This window comes from Schistocerca piceifrons, chromosome 1 (genome assembly GCF_021461385.2).
Source record: "Schistocerca piceifrons isolate TAMUIC-IGC-003096 chromosome 1, iqSchPice1.1, whole genome shotgun sequence".
NCBI classification, from domain to species: domain Eukaryota; kingdom Metazoa; phylum Arthropoda; class Insecta; order Orthoptera; family Acrididae; genus Schistocerca; species Schistocerca piceifrons.
Window position 1 is genome coordinate 516161817 of NC_060138.1, and position 19342 is coordinate 516181158.

At 42.2% G+C, this 19342-nt stretch overlaps 1 protein-coding gene across 2 annotated transcripts in view; it reads right to left on the reverse strand.

The window, feature by feature from the left end:
• Positions 1 to 19342, reverse strand: part of LOC124797917 (ras GTPase-activating protein-binding protein 1) — a 152200-nt gene that overhangs the window by 103739 nt on the left and 29119 nt on the right. For both annotated transcript variants that reach the window (XM_047261059.1, XM_047261052.1), the window contains exon 3: positions 12911 to 13094. In XM_047261059.1, coding sequence (XP_047117015.1) covers positions 12911 to 13094 — 184 coding nt within the window. The remainder of the gene's footprint in view (positions 1 to 12910; positions 13095 to 19342) is intronic.

The window sequence follows — 19342 nt, forward strand, 5'->3', positions numbered from 1 at the left end:
CTTCACTGAGTCCTCCCGAAAATACTCGGCACAGTGCGAAATTTCAGTTAGCTTCACAGAGTGGTATTTTTCAGTAGGCACGATATTCTTCAATTCAGCAAAAGGTGGTGTCAGTCAGCATCATTGAAATTTGTTCACGGTATAAAGGAAGTTGACAAGTCCTGCGGCAGCTAGTACAAAATAGTCTACCAATCCATCGTCACAAGCCTTTAAAAAATATTGAATGAATAGGAGGATGAGAATACTCTGTATCTGATATGCAGTCACATAATCCGGGAGTGCCACAAATCTGCTATGGAGCAAAATTAGGTCATCATGCAGAATGAATTTAAAGACTTAGTTGATGATGAAAGAGCAGAAAATTACAATATTCGACACGTGGTATTCATTGTTCTGTACATCAAGAAGCATTTTGTGCTAAATTTCAGGTATGAAGCATGTAATGTAATCTGTGATACGAATAATAAATTTTCAGAAACTGCATTCATTATTACAGTTTCAGTTCCAACCATTTTCATCCGGAATGGAATGCAGACATCACATTTGAAGTGGACTGCTCACAGTATGACACTGCAAGCTAAGAAAAACTTGTTTCTGATTTAATGGGGATGCATTTCAAAAGAAAATTTCATTGCGGAAGGGAAAAAACTTGGACGAAAAATACTGACAATGTTCCGTAAGCTCACTACCGTTAAAGAAACGCAAGGTTTGAAGAATTCATTGTGACCTTGAAAAAATTACAAGGATTTTGAGGTCACTGCCAATCTTACATCTGTTTTCAAACTGTTTATGAGCCATTTGCCTTTTCAGTTGAAAGCAGCCCTGTGCATGTGCACATGGAACTGATTGATCTGCAATTTAATTCCTATTTAAAAGACAAATTTTTTCACATTAAACCAGTTCAAAAGGTGTACGTGATTTTCCCCGGGGGAAGTTTTCACTTCTCCATAATGAGGTTGCAAATAATGTTAAAATATTTTGATTAACGTATTTATATTTGAAAGGCTTTTTTTATAGTGAAACTAAGGAAGTCATGATTACATGGCATCCAGATTACGAAAATCTGTGAAATTACACTGTTTGTCCATATGCCAAGTTTGTATTTTATTAAAATTATATTATGTATTCTGCATGCCAAAATAATTAAATAATACTGAAATTTTGTTTAGTCTATTATCTATGTTCTGGAGAAATACAAATATGAAACCAAATCATACGCAGTGCGACTGGATGAGAGAGCTATGCACAGAATGTCCTGAGGAAAAAGGTATGTCATTGGTTGTTTCTACAAAGCTGAAATACTAAAATTTTGAGGCTTACGCAAAAGTTGCTAATTACAGGAAACCACACAAGTAACAGTAGTACAGTTAATATATCAAATCTGAAACATAAAAATGAGATAAGTGTCGAGTTTTGTATGCCAGCCCTAAGGAAGGTTAAAGTTTGTAAAGCATAGCAGTGACTGAAACAAAGAAATCACGTTTCCATAAAATATATGCTGTTATATAGGACGGCATGCCTATTGTAAAATAGGGTTATAAGAAATATCGACTGCTTCCATACTGTGGTAGTAGGTGTTAGGATATTTACCAGGGACTTTTACATCCATACATCCACTTTATAAAATGGGAAAAATCTGGTACGGATTTTTATAAACTGTTTTGTAATACACTGCTCTAAAAACTTAACAGTGAGCGAGATAATGTAACGTGACATTAACTACCTGGTGGTGTCTGAAGTCACGTACAGACAGCTGGATGTCACATGGCATGAGATCAGCATTACAACTGAGAATGAGCACTCTTACTTGTCTAGCTGCCTCCTGCACAGGCCTGATTTAGTGCATGAGAATGAGAAATGAAAATTTAGCTTCTGCCTGCTGAGATATGTGAAAGAAATTCCTGCTACCGACATCTTGCACACAGCAAGTGTACTATTGGCATAAAGACTACAGCAACAGGTTTCAGGTGCTCCCATTATTTTCACTACTACCCGTCTTTCATATTGTGTATGTCAAGATTAGGAATGTGTGGCCATCAGGAAAATGGAAACTTGTGTTCTACAGACTGGCACATGGAATGTTAAGAATCCTTTATCAAGCAAGTAGTTCAGAACATTTACAAAGGTGACATAAGTTGAAGTTAGATATAGCAGTAATGAAACAAGTGCAGTGGCAGGAAGAACAACACTTCTGATTAGATGAATACAGGATTATAAATACAAAATCAAATACAAGTAATGGAAGAGTGGGTCTAATGTTGATTAAAAGCAATAGGAATGTGAGTAACCTAATATGACCAGCATAATGAACTTATTAGCATAGCCAAAAATAGACATAAAGTTAACACACACACAATAATACGAGTTTATGTGCTTACTACATCCACAGACAACACAGAGTGTGAAAAACTATAAGATAAGAGAAATGAGTCAGGTAGTTATGGGATACATAATTTAATAGTGACTGAAAACTGAAATTCAACACCAGGAAATGGAAGGCAAGGAAAAGCAATTAGAGAACATGAGAAAAGCCATCTTGTGAAATGCATAATTTAGTCATAGCAAAAGCTTGGTTTTAAGAATCGTAAGGGAAGGTTTTATACATGGAAGAGACCTGGATACACCATTAAATTTCAGCCAGGTTATGTACGGGGAATACTGTCTTCAAAACCAGATTCTAAAAAGCATAACACTTTCATGGGCAGATGCTGACTTTTGAGCATATATTTTTTGTTTATGAACTGTAGATTAAAACTGAATAAATTGCAAAAAGGTGCAAAATTAAGGAGATGGAACATGGATAAGTTGGAAGAACTAGAGGTTGTAGAGAGTTTCAGAAGGAGCAATAGGCAACACAAAAGATGATAAATGGGTAGCTCTGAGAGATTAAATAATCGAGGAGACAGAATCAAAAATGCAGAACAACAATGCCCAATAGAAATCCTTGGATAACACGTGAGATACTGAATTCACAAGAGGAGACAACAAAGTAATGGAAAAATGCGACATGAAAAAAGGAATACAAATGACTAAAAATATGACTGACAGAACATGTAAAATGGTTAAGCAGGTGTTACTCAATGACAAATGTGAAAGCATGCACAACAAGGAGAAAGGAAAATTAAAGAGACTTGCGGAGAAAGAATAAGCAGCTTTATGAATATCAAGCACTCAGATGGCAAGCCAGTATCAGCAAAGAAAGGAAAAAGAAGGTTGAAGGGCTATACAATAGACATAAGCTTCAAGACAGTATTACAGAAAAGCAAGAGGAAAATAACAAGGGACGTGGTGAAGAATTTGACAATGTGGCTAAAGGAAATGGTAAAACTGATAAGACTGATTAGGACAAGAAGAAAATTTTTATCTAGTTAGAGGGAAGAGTGCGCAGGAAAAATGGTAGATTGGCACCTAGGCTTAGTAAGCAGATTTAGAGGGGTGAAAGGTAGAGACAAAGAGGCTTGCGGAGGGTAGACAAGCAACAAGAGCTGCATCAGACCAGGTTTTGGGACTGAAGATTATGATGATGATAAAAATACAAATCTGCCCAGCAGAGTAAACTGCAGACCTGGGACAGGGTGGCACCTTGGTCTTCTATATGCCCCAGAAACATGCGGAGAAAATATTAATAGCCTACAGTTCAGTATTGTTATGATGGGCCATTGTCCTATATAGCACAACAACTCACCCACACTTTAATTTGAGAGTAGTTCACACGATCACTGTCACAATACTTATTCACAGTGTTATGTATATGATATATTGATTGTGTTAAACGCAACCTCACGTCGAAAAATTCAGTTTACATGAGAGCAATAAAAATTATTACCTCAATATCAAACAAATGTAAAACTATCATCAATATAATACATTTCACTAATAAATTATTACATGAAAAAAATTGGAAATTATAAATTTCAAGTAATGCATTAAATAAAATTTGACGTACTATGTTGTTGTATGAATGAACCGACATACAAGGTTGCAGTTGAACACCATCAACAAGCTTTCCTGACATTGTCTTCCCATTCGTATGTGTCCGCTTCGCTTTCCTGAAACCACGTTGTCTAATTTGCTACTTTATTCTAGTGCCTATTCAAACCAAGCTCCATAGACAGAACTACAAGGTGCCCATAAATTATCTTTACAACTTAAACTTTAATAACTGTAAAACTATACTAGATGTTAATGAACGGTTTTCAACATGTGGTAAGATAAATCAAAGCTTTTTTTAACCATCCAGGTAATGCAATTTCGACACGAAACTAAACTTGAAAACCTGATAAAATGTCGATGTCTCAGGAGAAACCTTAGTGTGTGGCCTGGTCCATACAGATGACATTTAATACCCCAAATGCAACAAAACTTTCAAACATAGTAGAGGAGGCAACCACCATCCCAAACAACTATTCAGGCTTGGCATACGTCTTTTATGGAAACAGATAGTGTTCTCCATAAAAAGAGGACATGTTTCAGACACCAACATGGAAAACACATGGCAGGCATTTGCAAAGAGTCTGAAAAAAAATAATCTATGCATACGGAGGCCAGATAGTTGGAAATGAGATGATCAATGGACAAACCTGAGCTTGGACTGTTTGCAGTCGATATGCTAGGTACGACTGAACCAAATAATAACTTCCCGGAAAAAATTTGTTTCTCTGATAAGATGACGTTTCATGTATCCAGTAAACTTAATCATCATAATGTTCGTATAGGGGGTTCACAGCAGCCTCATGTTACACGTGACGTGGAAACACACAGTCCCAACACATATTTGGTGCAGACTGATGCACAGCTGCCTCATTGATCCATTGTTTTCATTGAGTCTGCTGCCAATGGTGGCGTTTACCTGGGCATGTTACAAGAGCTTGCTGTGCCCCAACTGGAACACCTGCAACCTGATGTCATATCCCAGCAGGATGGGGCACCACCCCACTGATCCCTAAATATCCATCGATTTCTAGACGACACTAAACTACTGGGTCATCAGTTCTGCCTTATGAGAGGAACAAGTAAGAAGATAAATAGTGGGAAAAAGGGACTTGGCTGCTCAAACTGTGTAAGTAAGACAAAGAGTTTTAGAAGGTGTGACAGTAGTTATAACACGACAGGTAAAAGAAAATAAGAGATGACCCAGGCAGCAACTTGCAGAGGAGAGTGTAACACCACAAGGTGAGAGGGGAAGAAAGAAACCAGTAGTCTCTTAGTGGGAACGGAAAGCAGCGTGTAGTCACTTTGTAGGTATCTGCCACAGGTGGAGGCTCTCACCCCCACAACCACCCCAAACCTGGAAGTGGAAAAATATTATAGGTTAGAGTAAAATCCGATCTCCCTCTGGAAACGCAACCCTCTGGTAGTGGTGGTCACCTCACCCCAAAGCATCTGAGGTAGGCAAGCTGAGAGCATGGCACTTAGAAGGAGAAGTGCCGTTGTTTCTGTTTTCCAGAACTCATAAGACACATTTAGAATTGTCCCAAGAATTTTAGCGGAAGTGAAAAAACTGAACTATTCATGAGAGATATGAATACCATTATATATCAGATGCACTCAACTCCAGAATACCAAGTAACTCACTCTTTTAAAATTCCCCTTCATACAAAATATTGACTTTTACGAAACCATTTGCTCAGAAAAAGACACATTCTCAAACAGTCATGCTAAAGAGTACATTGGAAGTTTCTCAATATTTAAGGTCCAATGGTTTTGGGTAACAGGAAAAGTCAACCAAGATCCTCCTGAATGTCATTTTGGAATTTTGAGGTCTGTAAGTTCTGACAACCATTCATCAACTTTGGATTTTCTGCAGTTACATATGTTAAGTTTATCACATAGCAGGTTGCATTGTTTAAAAGGTTAATAAAGAAATCAGCTCATGAAGTGCCGCTTTTTCTTTCACACGAAAGAAATGAGCAAAGACCTCTTGTAGCGAGGACTGCGAAGTCATCATGCGAGATTTTCCAAAGTTTCCGACAACTAACAGCTATCCATTATACTGGTGAGTCCATATTATCTTTTATCTCCTAGTCCACACTGTATATTCAGTGCAGATGGCATAATTCAATTATATTGTCTTAATCTGATCAAATATGCCGTTTTCAAATTGTGTAAGACCCGAACAGTACATATATTGAAATGTTCCTCGCCCAGCACCAAGTGCCAGTACAGCCGCTTAGCGGCAGGTCCGCAAAAACTTGTGAAGAGCCTACACTTCTTCATCTAGATGTTATGCTAAGAGCGTGCCGCTGATCGGCCAGGAGGGAGCTCTCAACAAGAACAAGTGCTATTGTCAGTAGACTACTGCAGTTGCAGTGTGCAGGATCCTCCTGACATAGAAGAAACTCGTGGCGAGTCTCGTGTTGCCAATGCACAGTTGGCACAACACAATGGCATCTTTCCGAGGGGTCTGGAAAGATTTATCCCACACTTTGTGGACCTTTTAATTGCTCTCAACTTTTTTTGGATTGTAGTAGCCTGCCATTCTAATTCCCAGAGCCTCAAAATATTGTGTCAAAGTTGTAATCTTACATCTGTGCCCAGCATCTCAACGTTAAGTTGACCAACTGCAGTTGCATCTTTAGCGAAACAGTCGGCAAGTTCATTTCCTGGAATGCCTATGTCCAGATGAAGGTCACTGCCATTCCAGAGCTGTACAGGTCAGCCAGTAGATCCTGGATGTTGGCGACCAAAAGATTTTTGGGATAGTATAGGGTTATGACTTGAGCAACTCATGGAATTGCTAAGTCATGGAATTGCTAAGTCATGGAATTGCTAAGTCATGGAATTGCTAAGTCATGGAATTGCTAAGTCATGGAATTGCTAAGTCATGGAATTGCTAAGTCATGGAATTGCTAAGTCATGGAATTGCTAAGTCATGGAATTGCTAAGTCATGGAATTGCTAAGTCATGGAATTGCTAAGTCATGGAATTGCTAAGTCATGGAATTGCTAAGTCATGGAATTGCTAAGTCATGGAATTGCTAAGTCATGGAATTGCTAAGTCATGGAATTGCTAAGTCATGGAATTGCTAAGTCATGGAATTGCTAAGTCATGGAATTGCAATAGATCAGATCAGAAAGTTCAACCTGGCCTGGGATTTGAAATACTGCAAGCCACATGTGGCCAACTCTGCGGTGTATACACTGCAGGCACTCGGCGGAGAGTGCTTCTCGTGCCCCCTTGCACGTGTAAAACCATAACTGAATCAGTTATTGACTTTCGATCCATCTGTGTAGATGTAGTGGAGGATTGAAAGAAACAGGGGGGAGGGGGGAGCCTCTAGTAACACAGACTAACAGAGGCTGTGTGTAGGTCCGGCATTAAAATATCGAGTCAGATCACAGTTGGTCTTCCCAGTTTTGGGCAATGCACAAACTGTCTGAACTGCTTGATGTGGAACAGAGTTGGGTGACATAGGTGGGTAGACATCTGATGAACTGTGACTGCGTAACTTGCCAAGAGCTGCTGCCATCTAACACGCAGTGGTGGTGATACTAGTTTCCACCAGGAGGCTGTCAACAGTGCTTTTACGGAAGGCCCCCGTTGCCAACCACATGCAAGTGTCATGAACTGGGTCCAGCAGGCTCAGTACAGACAGTGCTACTGACCCATAGGCAACACATCCGTAGTCCAAGCGAGATAATATCAGCGCTTTGTAAAATCCCAGAAGAACTATGTGGGGTTCATGCCCCACGAGGAGTGACTACAGAAACAGAGAGCATTCAGCTTCTTCATGCAAGTTGCCTTGAACCAGTGGACATGTGGCAGTCCTCAGAAGTTGGCACTCAGCAGCATGCAGCGATGCAGATGCGTAGTACAGGCAAAGATCATCCGCATACAGCAATAGAGACTGTGGGATCAACTGCATTTACAATAACATTGATGGGGCAACTGCAAACAGTGTTACGCTCAAAACCAATCCCTGAGGGACTCCAGTTTCCCGTACATATTGGTTGCTGAGAGTCAAATCTATCCTGACATGGAAAAAAAAAAAACACACACACACACACACACACACACACACACACACACACACACACACACACACACAAAAAAATAGAAAAGTCTGGATAAAAATGGTTAAACTGCCCCAGAAACCTCACTCATGCAGTGTAGATAGTGTATGACCTGCTAGGTGGTATTTTATGCCTTCTGTAGATCAAAGAACATAACACTCAGATATTGGCGATGCGCAAAAGCACTACACACTGCGGATTCCAAATGAACCAGGTGATTTATCATGGACCAGAAAGCCCAAAAGCTGCTTAGGAATTGTGGTATACGCCCTCCAGTTTCAAGGCACAAAAAAAGACAGCAGTTGACCATTCGTTCGAATAGCTTACACAGCCCATTCGTCAGCGAGATTTTCCTGCAGTTAGTTAAAATATGTAGGTCCTTTCCAGGTTTCAGGGCAGAAAAATAATATTTTCCCACTATTGACAGGGAAATACTTCCTCCCACCAAATGTGGTTAAAAAGCCCGAGGATATGTTTCATTTTGTCGGCACAAAGATGTTTGAGCATTTGGTTGCGACGCAGTGCCAAAGCGCTGCAAAGTCTGTAAAAGGGGATGTTATATGATAAGAGAGCCATGTGCATTGAAAGATGGCAGGCGGGACTCGATACAGCATTTCTGGGTCAGGAAACGAGGATGATAATTACTGTGAGTGGACACTTCACTGAAGTGTGTTGTAAAACATTCGCCAAGTATCACGGGGTAAGTGCAGATGTTAACATTGACAAGGATGCCAGGAACCATCGTGGGTGGTGGATGGCCGTAAATGCGGCAGAGTTTAGCCCATGCTCGAGATGATGGGGTGTGAGATAGCATAGTTGACATATATTGCTCCCAACACTCCTGCTTCCTCTTCTTTATCAAAAACTGCGCTTTCGCTCAGAGTCTCTTGAAAGCTATTCTCTTGAAAGCTCCATAGAGGGATGACACTTGTACCATACAAGCACCCTGCGGTGCTTCCTTACAGCTGTGGCTATGCCTTCAGACCACCATGGCAGTGGCAGTCATCAGGATGAGTCTGAAGAGTAGGGTATTGTTGCTGCTGCTGCTGCAGCATGTGTAATACTGTCAATAGTACCCCGTACCAATTTGTCGATATCTGTCACGACTGGCTGCGTAAGTTCTAGATTGTTGTGAGTGGAAAGGGAAAGAATGATAGGAAAATGGTCACTGTCGCAAAGATTGGCAGGGATGAGCAACTGAATCAAAGGGCAAGATACTCTGGCAGCAAACTGCAAGATCAGTAGCTATAAACATTCTGTGGGCCACATTGAAATGGGTTGGATCTCCAGTGCTAAACAGGCAGACATCCAATTCTGAAAGAATGTGTTCTAGTACCTGGCCTCTGAGATTTAATGTCGCTGCCCCACAAAAGATAATGAGCATTCAAGTCCCCCAATAAGAGGAAGGAGCGGGGAGCTGTGACACTCATTCGAACAGCTCACGATAATGGAAAGATCCGTCTGGGGGTAGATAAACACTGCATATTGTCATCCAAACTGACAGACATGTAATGGCCACAGCTTCTACTGCAGTGGTAAGGGGCACATGCTCACTGAAAATATCAGAGCGTATGAGGGTACAAACCCCACCAGATGCCCTCAAGACATTTGTGTGATTGTTACAGTATGGTTGGTAGTTTCTCTGAGCAGGGAGGTGTGTTGCCCTAAATGGTGTTTGCTGATGGGCTATGCCAATTGCCGAGTAAACAGCCATTTAGCCATTAAATGACAGAGTTCGGTCAGATGGCAAAGTAACCATTACAGTTCCATTGAAGGAATACTGGAGTCAGGTCTGAGAAAGTGGAGAATGAAAAAGATGGGTGTGATTACTTTGTTACCAGGCCGTGGTTGACCTGATTGTGGGATCCATCATCCAAGTGCACAGGCTAGACCACTGCAGGGCTGGGGAGCGGAACATCCAAAGCCTAAGAAAGTAGCTTACCTTTCTGCTTAGCCTTCTTATCCTTCTGTGACTTCGATTTCTGTGAAGATTTCCCATTTTTTCTTCTGAGAGAGAAGAGCACCATACTTTTCTGCAGCCTGCAGCCTGTGGCTGTTGGTCCTTGTCTTGAGAAGGGGGCCAACCCTGACAGGTGCCCTCACCCTGACGCCAAAGAATGACTTGACATCTCTGGCCGCACCAATGGTGTGGCAACCACCAGTACTATAGGTGTAGGGTATGAAGGAGCTGACATTCCCTCCCCCAACTGTGGGGCAAGCCCTGGAATATGACAAAGGCCAGGAGTTTTCGTGCGAGACTGTCATTGTGTGGACTGTGACACAACAGTTGCAAAATTCAAGGCCACATTAGTCAAATGAAATCTGAAAGACTTTTTCCTTGCACCTTGGTAAGACAGGCAGTCAAGCATTTTATACTCTTGAATTTCCTTCTCCTTCTCGAACATCGAGCATTGCGGTAAACAAGGAGGGTGTGGTTCCGGACAGTTGAACACTGTGGCGGTTGGTCACAAGGACTGCCGTCATGGGATGCTCATCCACATTTTTTGCCCTACATATAACCTCATTAGAACAGCAGGAGGACATGTGCGCGAAACTTTGACACTTAAAACATTTCATTGGAGGATGAAAGTAACACCTGACATCTCACCTATAAATCATGACCTTTACCTTCCCATGTAAAACATTGCCATTGAAGGCTACGATAGAAGCTCCAGTGTCTGCTCTATTATCCTAGGGTCCCATCTGGATGCGGCAAACAAAATGGAATCAAAGCCGTGCCAGATTAGTAGCAGCTCTTCATCAGTTTATAGCATTAGGTCCCAATGGAAGGTAACACCTTGAATTCTATTGAGCTTGTTATGAGGAGCAATGGTGACTGGCATATCTCCTAACTTCACATAGGCCTGAAGTGCCCATAATTGGTTGGTGTGTAAAGTTTTGATCAGCAAAAATCTGTTTCTCATTTTCTCTATTGCTGCAACCTCTCAAAACCGATCATCAATATTTTTAATGAAAAACATTGGCTTCATCGAAGCCAAACAGCCACTGTTGATGTGGAGACAAACCAAACTCGACAAACTGTCCACTTCCATTTCTCCTTGCCTGGCTCTCATCTTGACGCATGGTCAATAAATCACTGTTCCTGACTGATGAGGCGACCGTTTCATTGTGGATAATCCATCCTGATGCCACTCCTATCGGAGGCTCTCCCTGTGGGCAATACCCCACCAAGGTAAAGGTCACCTGGCACAGAAGCCATTGCCTGGACTCCCGGTACCCCGAAGTGGATAGGCACCTATTCCTTGGCTGACACAGGGAGGTCACAGCTGAGGCATCAGCAGTGCAGTCCCTGCATCGTCAGGGGGCTACCATCAAGAGAGTATATGACAACCCCACCACGACAAACTGGCTACCGTGCTGGATTTCAGATGCAAAGGTAGATCCACTTAATTGGAAAGTGCAAAAAATAACAGCATACAGCGGAGAGGTAATCCACCACAGTACGGCATTCTTCTCCAAACGACCCGCACTTCAGTAAAATTTGGAAAGCAGAGGTCAAACCCAAAAAGGGGACAAGAATTTAAAAAGCCAAAAAATGTGAGGGAAAAGTGTTAAAAAAGTGAAAGGAGTAAAAGCCTTCAAAATTCCAAAGACCAGTCACAAGACCAAGGTAAAAAACTCTATGCAATAAAGAAGACTCTTATAGTAGCCTCTTATGATGAGCAAGAAAGAACCATGGGTGTATTCTAGCCACCGAAGGGGAATTGTTTTGTAAAGGATTTGGTGTACCAAACCAAGGTTAGAGACATACAGGACTTCAAGGCTTGCAATCACAATACATATGAACATGTCACTGTGGACATCTTGAACCATACACAGAGAGTAAAACAAAGCTTTGTGCGTTTCCTTTTCGCATGTTGAAAACCATTTGTTAAAATCTAGTACAATTTTAAAGATTAATGTCAAGTTGTAAAGTTAATTTGTGAATAACCTTTATTTTTGGATTTACTTGTTACCCTTGAAGCAATAAAGGCTGTAAGTTTTTGAAAAGTTGATACTACTACTAATTCTCCATAGCATCAGAGAAACTGCTGCATAACACATTTATCTATATATCTATATCTATATAACACATTTATCTATATATTTGTTGCACTTTGTTACTGCTTCTTTGACACATACTTCAATCCCAGTCCACTCAGCATTGTCCTTTCTCTTGCAATTTCCAGACCAATACAACTTCATTATTTTGTTTGCAAACTATTAGTTTTTCAATGAGTACAGTGACTTTCTCCTTCTTACCACCAAGAAGATGGCAAGCAGCAATTGAATTTTCCATTATCACCTTGTGTGCCTGCATTGTGAGATATTAACATGAGCAACTCTGAAGTGGTACAAGACTGCATCTAGTCACCGCGTCACGTGATATCAGTCAGTAAACATTCCCCAAAACGAGAGTGCAGTAAACACTGCTAGTATTCATCCAAAGTTATCTACACTGCTGTGGATAGAATGTATATGTGCGTGTGCGTGTGCGCAGGGGGGAGGGGTGGTGGGTAGTGGCACGGAACACACTGGCTGATTTGCTTATGGAGTCATCCCATTCTGTTGCATGCTCTTGTTACTTACGGCACTATTTTTGAGGCACATTTAGTAGGTGATGGCACTACTTCGTAGTCTCAATAGAAATCGTGCACGAATTGAAAATTAAAATATATAGTGTATTATTTCCATATGGCAAAATCTGACACTTTACTGGAGTAAAATTAGAATAAAGTACTCAATTTACCAGTCAGTGGAAAGAGTCAGACAGTGCTGATTTACCGCACATTCTGCTTATGCTTATCGAGTTCAAAAAGTCAAAATTACATGTACAAAAAGAGGATTACTAAATAAATGCTGACAAAGTAATTGTACACATCCAATGCTGTAAATACCTGGACAACAACACCATCTCCAAGTGTTGCCTGAGAATCAACTTGACTTATCTTAGCATGACAGTCATGAAAATTAAGCTGTTGAATTTTTTGATGGATCTGCTTTTGTCCAATCACAGGTGTCGTTTCTCTATTGGGTGCATCTAGACCGCCATGTACAAAGGAGGAATTATTGTTGTAAAACCTGAAAGAGAAACTGACTTAATAAGAATCCATTCCTCCATATTAAAAACAAAACATATATTCAAAAGTAACAGCGTCAAGAATGACAAGTGAAACACTTCTTCAAAACTACAGCAACACAAAAAAAAAATCTGTTTACATATCTAAAGCACGTATGAATTACTTCAAATTCTAATATTCTGCCAAATGAAAGATCAAAATTTCCACAGCAATGAGAAGATTTGGTGCTGCACTGTTTAAAAGTAAGTTAGTACTAACACACCTGTTGACAGCCATCTAATGTTTATCTACATCTAAATCTATATTCTGCAAACCACTGTGAAGCACATTGCAAAAGGTATATGCCATTGTACCAGTTATTGGGGTTTCCTCCCATTCCATTCGTATATTGAGTTTGGGAAGAATGACTGTTTAAATACCTGTGTGTACTGTAATTAATCTGATGTTGTCCTTACGATCCTTATGCGAGTGATAAGCAGGGATCTTAGTAAATTCCTAGAATCATCATTTCAAGCCACTTCTTGAAATTTTGTAAGTAGGCTTTCTCAGGATAATTTATCTCCAGGAGTCTCTGTCACTTCAATTTCTTCAGTATCTCTGTGAGACACTCCTATGGGTCAAACAAACCTGTGACCATTCACACTGCTCTCCTCCGCACATGGTCAATATCTTCTGTTAGTACTATTTGGTACAGGTCCCAGGTCTCACACACTTGACTGATATTACAAAATAGGTCACCCGAGCGATTTGCAAGCTATCTCATTTGCAGACAGCATTTTCTCAGATTTTCTCAGTACTCTAACAATAAACTGAAGTCTACCTCATACTTTAACCATGATTGGGCCCATGTGATCATTCCATTTCATATCCCTACAAAGTGTTACATCGAGGTATTTGAGTTGGCTGATCCCAGCAGTGACTCAGTGATATTACAGTCATACGTTACTATGATTTTTTTCTTTCTGTAAAGTGCAAAATTTTACATTTTTGAACATTTAAAGCAAGTTGCCAATCTTTGCACCAATTTAGAATCTTTTTAAAATCAGAAAACGTTTATGCAGCTACTTTCAGACTGAGCTTCATACAAGGTCTGTTCAAAAAATTCCGGAACTTTGTCCACAATTCCACAATTCCCCCCCCCCCCCCCCCTTCTATACTTACCTTTTACTTATTGTGCATGGCCTCCTTTGAAAGACTCTCCTCAACAATTGATACCCCGGTGCCAGCTCCATTTCCACCGGCAGAAGCAGTCTTGGTACACCTCTTGCGGCATCACAAGGAGCACCATATGTGAATTTTCTTTTATCTTGTCTATCGTTGCATATCTTCGTTCTTTCAACAGGGTTTTCAAATTTGAAAATAAAATAAAGTCCACAGCGGCGTGGTCTGGAGAGATTTCATTTTTTGTGCAACAGTCACACACCAAAAGGGATGAATGCGCAGGTGATGCAAGAGCCATGCCCTGCCTCTCTACATTTCAGGCCATTTCCATCTCACATCATCTCGAAGGCGTCACAACATGTGCCGATAGTACAATCAATCAACAGTTTGTCCCCATGGCACAAATCCATGATGAACTAAACCTTCAAAGTCAATGAAAACTATCGCCATGGCTTTGACATTTGACCTGACTTGACAAGCTTTTTTTGATCTCTGAGAAATTTTCCAGACCCAGTATGAAGACTGAACCTTCGTTCCAACATCATAACCAAAGACCCACGTCTCATCACCAGTTATGATTCTCTGAATGAACATCTCATTCTCATTTGCGCAATAGAAAAGCTTTACACAGATTGCGCGGCGAAGATCTTTCTGGTCTTGACATGAGCTGTGGAACAAACTTGGCAGAAAAACAATGCATACCAAGATGCTGTGACAGGATTTCATGACAACATCCAACTGAAATGATGTGTTCCTCTGCAACCTCTAGGACTGTTAGTCTTCCATTGCCATGCACAATTTTGTTGATGTTCCTGACAAGCATCGTCAGTAGACAGCTGAACAACAGTCTGAATGAGGGCGATATTTAAACTTCTGTCCATCCATTTTTAAAGTCTGAACCATTCGTAACATCGAGTACAGCCTAAGCACTCATCACCAAAGTATTCCTGCATCATTTGGTGGGTCGTCTAATGGTTTTCTTGAGTTTCACGCAAAATTTAATGCTGACAAGTTAACACTCTAACTCTGCCATCTTGAAATTTGCAAACTATGCTAACCAATGTTCTATTCAATACAGTACTGAACAATACCTAACATGTGTGCAACAATGAAACTTACGGCAGTCACACATTAAATAGACGTGTGCGCGGGGATGTGAACTGAATTTAGCTCTAACGCACCATTGGCGTGAAATTATGAATGTTCCGAAATTTTTTGAACAGACCTCATAGATAAGCATATCATCTGCAAAAAGTCTTGAAGTTACATTAATATTGTCTACAAAGTTGTTAGTATACAACATAAACATAAAGGATGCCAAAGTACTTCCTTGGGGCATACTGTAAGTTATTTTTCCATCTGATGATGGCTCTCCCAAGTAACAAGTTGCATCCCCCCTACAAAAATCTTTTATACAGTTACATATTTCACTTGATACCCTATATGATCGTACTTTAGTCTTATGTCACACGAAGGAAATGCAAATTGGGTTTTGCACTATTGACGTATCTGGAATCCGTGCTGGTTGGGATGGATGTGGTCATCCTGTTTGAACTCTGAATACATTTTATGGTTGTACAAACATACCAATGACGAGGCTACTGGATGGTAATTTTGTGGATCACTTCTAAATACTTTTTTTAAGGGCGCAAAACTGCTATGGTCATTAGTGCCCAGTCTGTGACTTAGGAAAAGGCAGAAATGGGAACGAAACTCAAAAAATTGGAGAAACTAAAAATAGAAGGAAAGCTTAAAAACCACTATAGAAGGGGGTTGTTGTCCCCAAAAAGAGCTTCAAATGACTAATATCTCACTGGCACTAATGAACTCGAGAACGCGATCGGCTGAGCGCGTGTCATTTGCTAAAATGGAAGATATATCAGGCGACAGCTGTAGACAGACGCGTAACGGAGTAAAATAGGGGCACTCAAGTAAAAGGTGTCGTACCGTCCACAGCTGAGAGCAGTGGGGACAGAGTGGGGGAGGATCACCACTTAAAAGATGTCGATGGCTAAAAAGACAGTGCCCTATCCGGAGTCTAGTTAAAATTACCTCCTCCCGACGACGCGTTCAGGAGGAAGAGGTCCAAGCACAGGGAGGAGCTTTCACGTCCCGCAATTTATTATTGGGAAGTGTCGACCAATGTTCATGCCATAAAAGAGTAACACCACGACATAAAACACTCCGTAGATCGGCGAAGGGAATCGTGCGAATAGCTGGCTGAAGAAGAGAGACTGCAGCCTTGGCCGCTGTATCGGCTGCCTCATTTCCACAGATACCAACGTGTCCTGGGATCCAGAGGAACGCCACAGAGACAACCCCCCAAGTGGAGGCAGTCCTGAATCCGGTGGACCAGAGGGTGGACAGGGTACAGAGCTTGGAGACTGAGGAGAGAGCTGAGAGAATCTGAACAGATAACATACTGTATCCGCTGATGGCGACGGATGTATTGGACAGCCCGGAGAACAGCGTAAAGCTCCGCAGTATAAACCGAACACTGGTCGGGAAACCGAAATCGATTTGGGGTGTCGCCAACAATATAGGCACTCCCTACACCTAACGATGTTTTCAAGCCATCAGTGTACATAAATGTGGCTTCCTTCATTTGTGCACATAGAGCAGCAAATGCCCGACGATAAACAAGTGAAGGGGTACCATCCTTTGGAAATTGACAAAAGTCACGTAGCAGACATGTCCGGCGACGGAGCCAGAGCGGTGCTGTACCCCAAGTTGTCAAGAAGGTGTTAGGAAAGCAGAAGGAAAGAGAATGGAGCAGTTGATGGAAGCGGACTCCCGGTGGTAGTAGGGAGGAAGGGCGGCCTGCATTCCCCCCCCCCCCAATCCAAGGAGGCGTCGAAAAAAACGTCATGGGCTGGATTAGCAGGCACGGAAGACAGATGGCTAGCATAACGACTCAGAAGGACTGCTCGCCGATTGGACAGCGGAGGTTCAGCAGTCTCAGCATGAAGGCTCTCCACAGGGCTGGTGTAAAAAGCTCCAGACACTAAACGTAATCCACGGTGGTGGATAGAGTCGAGACGCCGAAGAATAGACGGCCGAGCAGAGGAGTAAACTATGCTTCCATAGTCCAATTTCAAGCGCACTAAGGCGCGATAGAGGCGGAGAAGGACCATTGGGTCCGCTACCCAGGAGGTACCATTCAGGACAAGGAGGGTGTTGAGGGATCGCAGACAGCAAGCTGAAAGATAGGAAATGTGGGAGGACCAGCACAGTTTTCTGTCAAACGTAAGACCCAAGAATTTAGCAACATCCGAAAATGGAAGGTTGACCAGGTCCTAGATGTAAGGAAGGTGGAAGAAACTCCGTACGACGCCAAAAATTAACACAAACGGTCTTACTGGGAGAAAAGCGGAAGCCTGTTTCGATGCTCCAAGAGTGGAGGCGATCGGCACATCCCTGAAGACTACGTTCACGAAGGCTGGTCCGTTGAGAGCTGTAGTAGATCGCAAAATTGTCCACAAAGAGGGAGCCTGAGACATCAGGAAGGAGACAGTCCATAATTGGATTTATGGCAATGGCAAACAGTACAACACTTAGCACGGAGCCCTGGGGTACCCCGTTTTCTTGGGACAAAGTACGGGAGAGAGTAGTGTTCACCCGCACTCTAAATGTGCGCTCTGCCATAAATTCGCAAAGAAAAAGGGGCAGCCGACCTCGAAAGCCCCAAGAGAACAATGTGCGGAGGATGCCTGTCCTCCAACAGGTATCGTATGCTCTCTCCAGATCAAAAAATATTGCTACCGTTTGGCGTTTCCGGAGAAAATTGTTCATAATATAAGTGGAGAGAGCAACAAGATGGTCAACTGCAGAACGATGCTTTTGGAAACCGCATTGGGCAGGTGTTAAAAGACTGCGGGACTGCGGGACTCCAGCAACCAAGCTAAACGGCAATTCACCATACGCTCCAAAACCTTACATACACTACTCGTGAGAGAAATGGGGCGATAGCGAGGGGGAGATGTTTGTCCTTTCCAGGTTTCGGAACAGGAACGACGATAGCTTCCCGCCATCGTCTGGGAAACGTACTGTCGGTCCAAATTCGATTATAAAGGCGAAGGAGGTAACGCAGACTATGGTATGATAAATGCATCAACATTTGGATGTGGATACCATCCAGTCCTGGGGCGGAGGAGCGAGAAGAAGAGAGTGCATGTTGGAGTTCCCGCATGGAGAAAACAGTATTATAGCTTTCGCGATTTTGAGAGGAGAAAGCAAGAGGTCGCACTTCCGCTGCACATTTCTTCGGGAGAAACGCTGGCGGGTAATTTGAAGAGCTTGAAATCTCAGCAAAGTGTTGACCTAATGAGTTAGAAATTGCGACAGGGTCCACTAATGTATCATGCGCGACAGTGTGCCCAGAGACCGGGTTGAAACTAGGCGCACCAGATAACCGTCGAATCCAACTCCAAACTTCCGAGGAGGGAGTGAAGGTGTTAAATGAGCTAGTAAAGAAGTTCCAGCTTGCCTTCTTGCTATCGCGGATGACTCGACGGCATCGCGCACGGAACTGCTTATAGCGGATACAGTTGGCCAAAGTAGGATGGTGGCGGAAAACGCGAAGAGCATGTCGCTGCTCACGTATTGCGTCACGGCATGCCTCTTTCCACCAAGGAACTGGGGGGGCGCCGGGGCAATTCGGAGGTGCGTGGTATTGAATGTTCCGCAGCTGTAAGAATAACGTCTGTAATATGTGTGACCTCATCGTCGACGCTAGGAAATGTCACTAGAGACGAAAAGTGTCCAATCGGCTTGAGCAAACTTCCAGTGTCGCGGGTGCATATATGGCAGTTGAGGCTGCAGTCTAAGGACACATGGAAAATGGTCACTCGAATGTGAATCATCAAGGGCGAAACATTTGAAGCGCCGAGCTAGCGGAACAGCACCGACCGAAAGGTCCAAATGAGAGAAATTTGTCGTGGAGGCAGACAAAAATCAATAGTGAGCCACGCGACAAGGATGTGGAGATCCCCAAACCGGGTGGTGGGAATTAAAGTCCCCAACCAGCAAATAGGGGGGTGGAAGCTGACCAAGAAGATGAAGGAGATCAGCTCGTGCCATTGGTGTGGA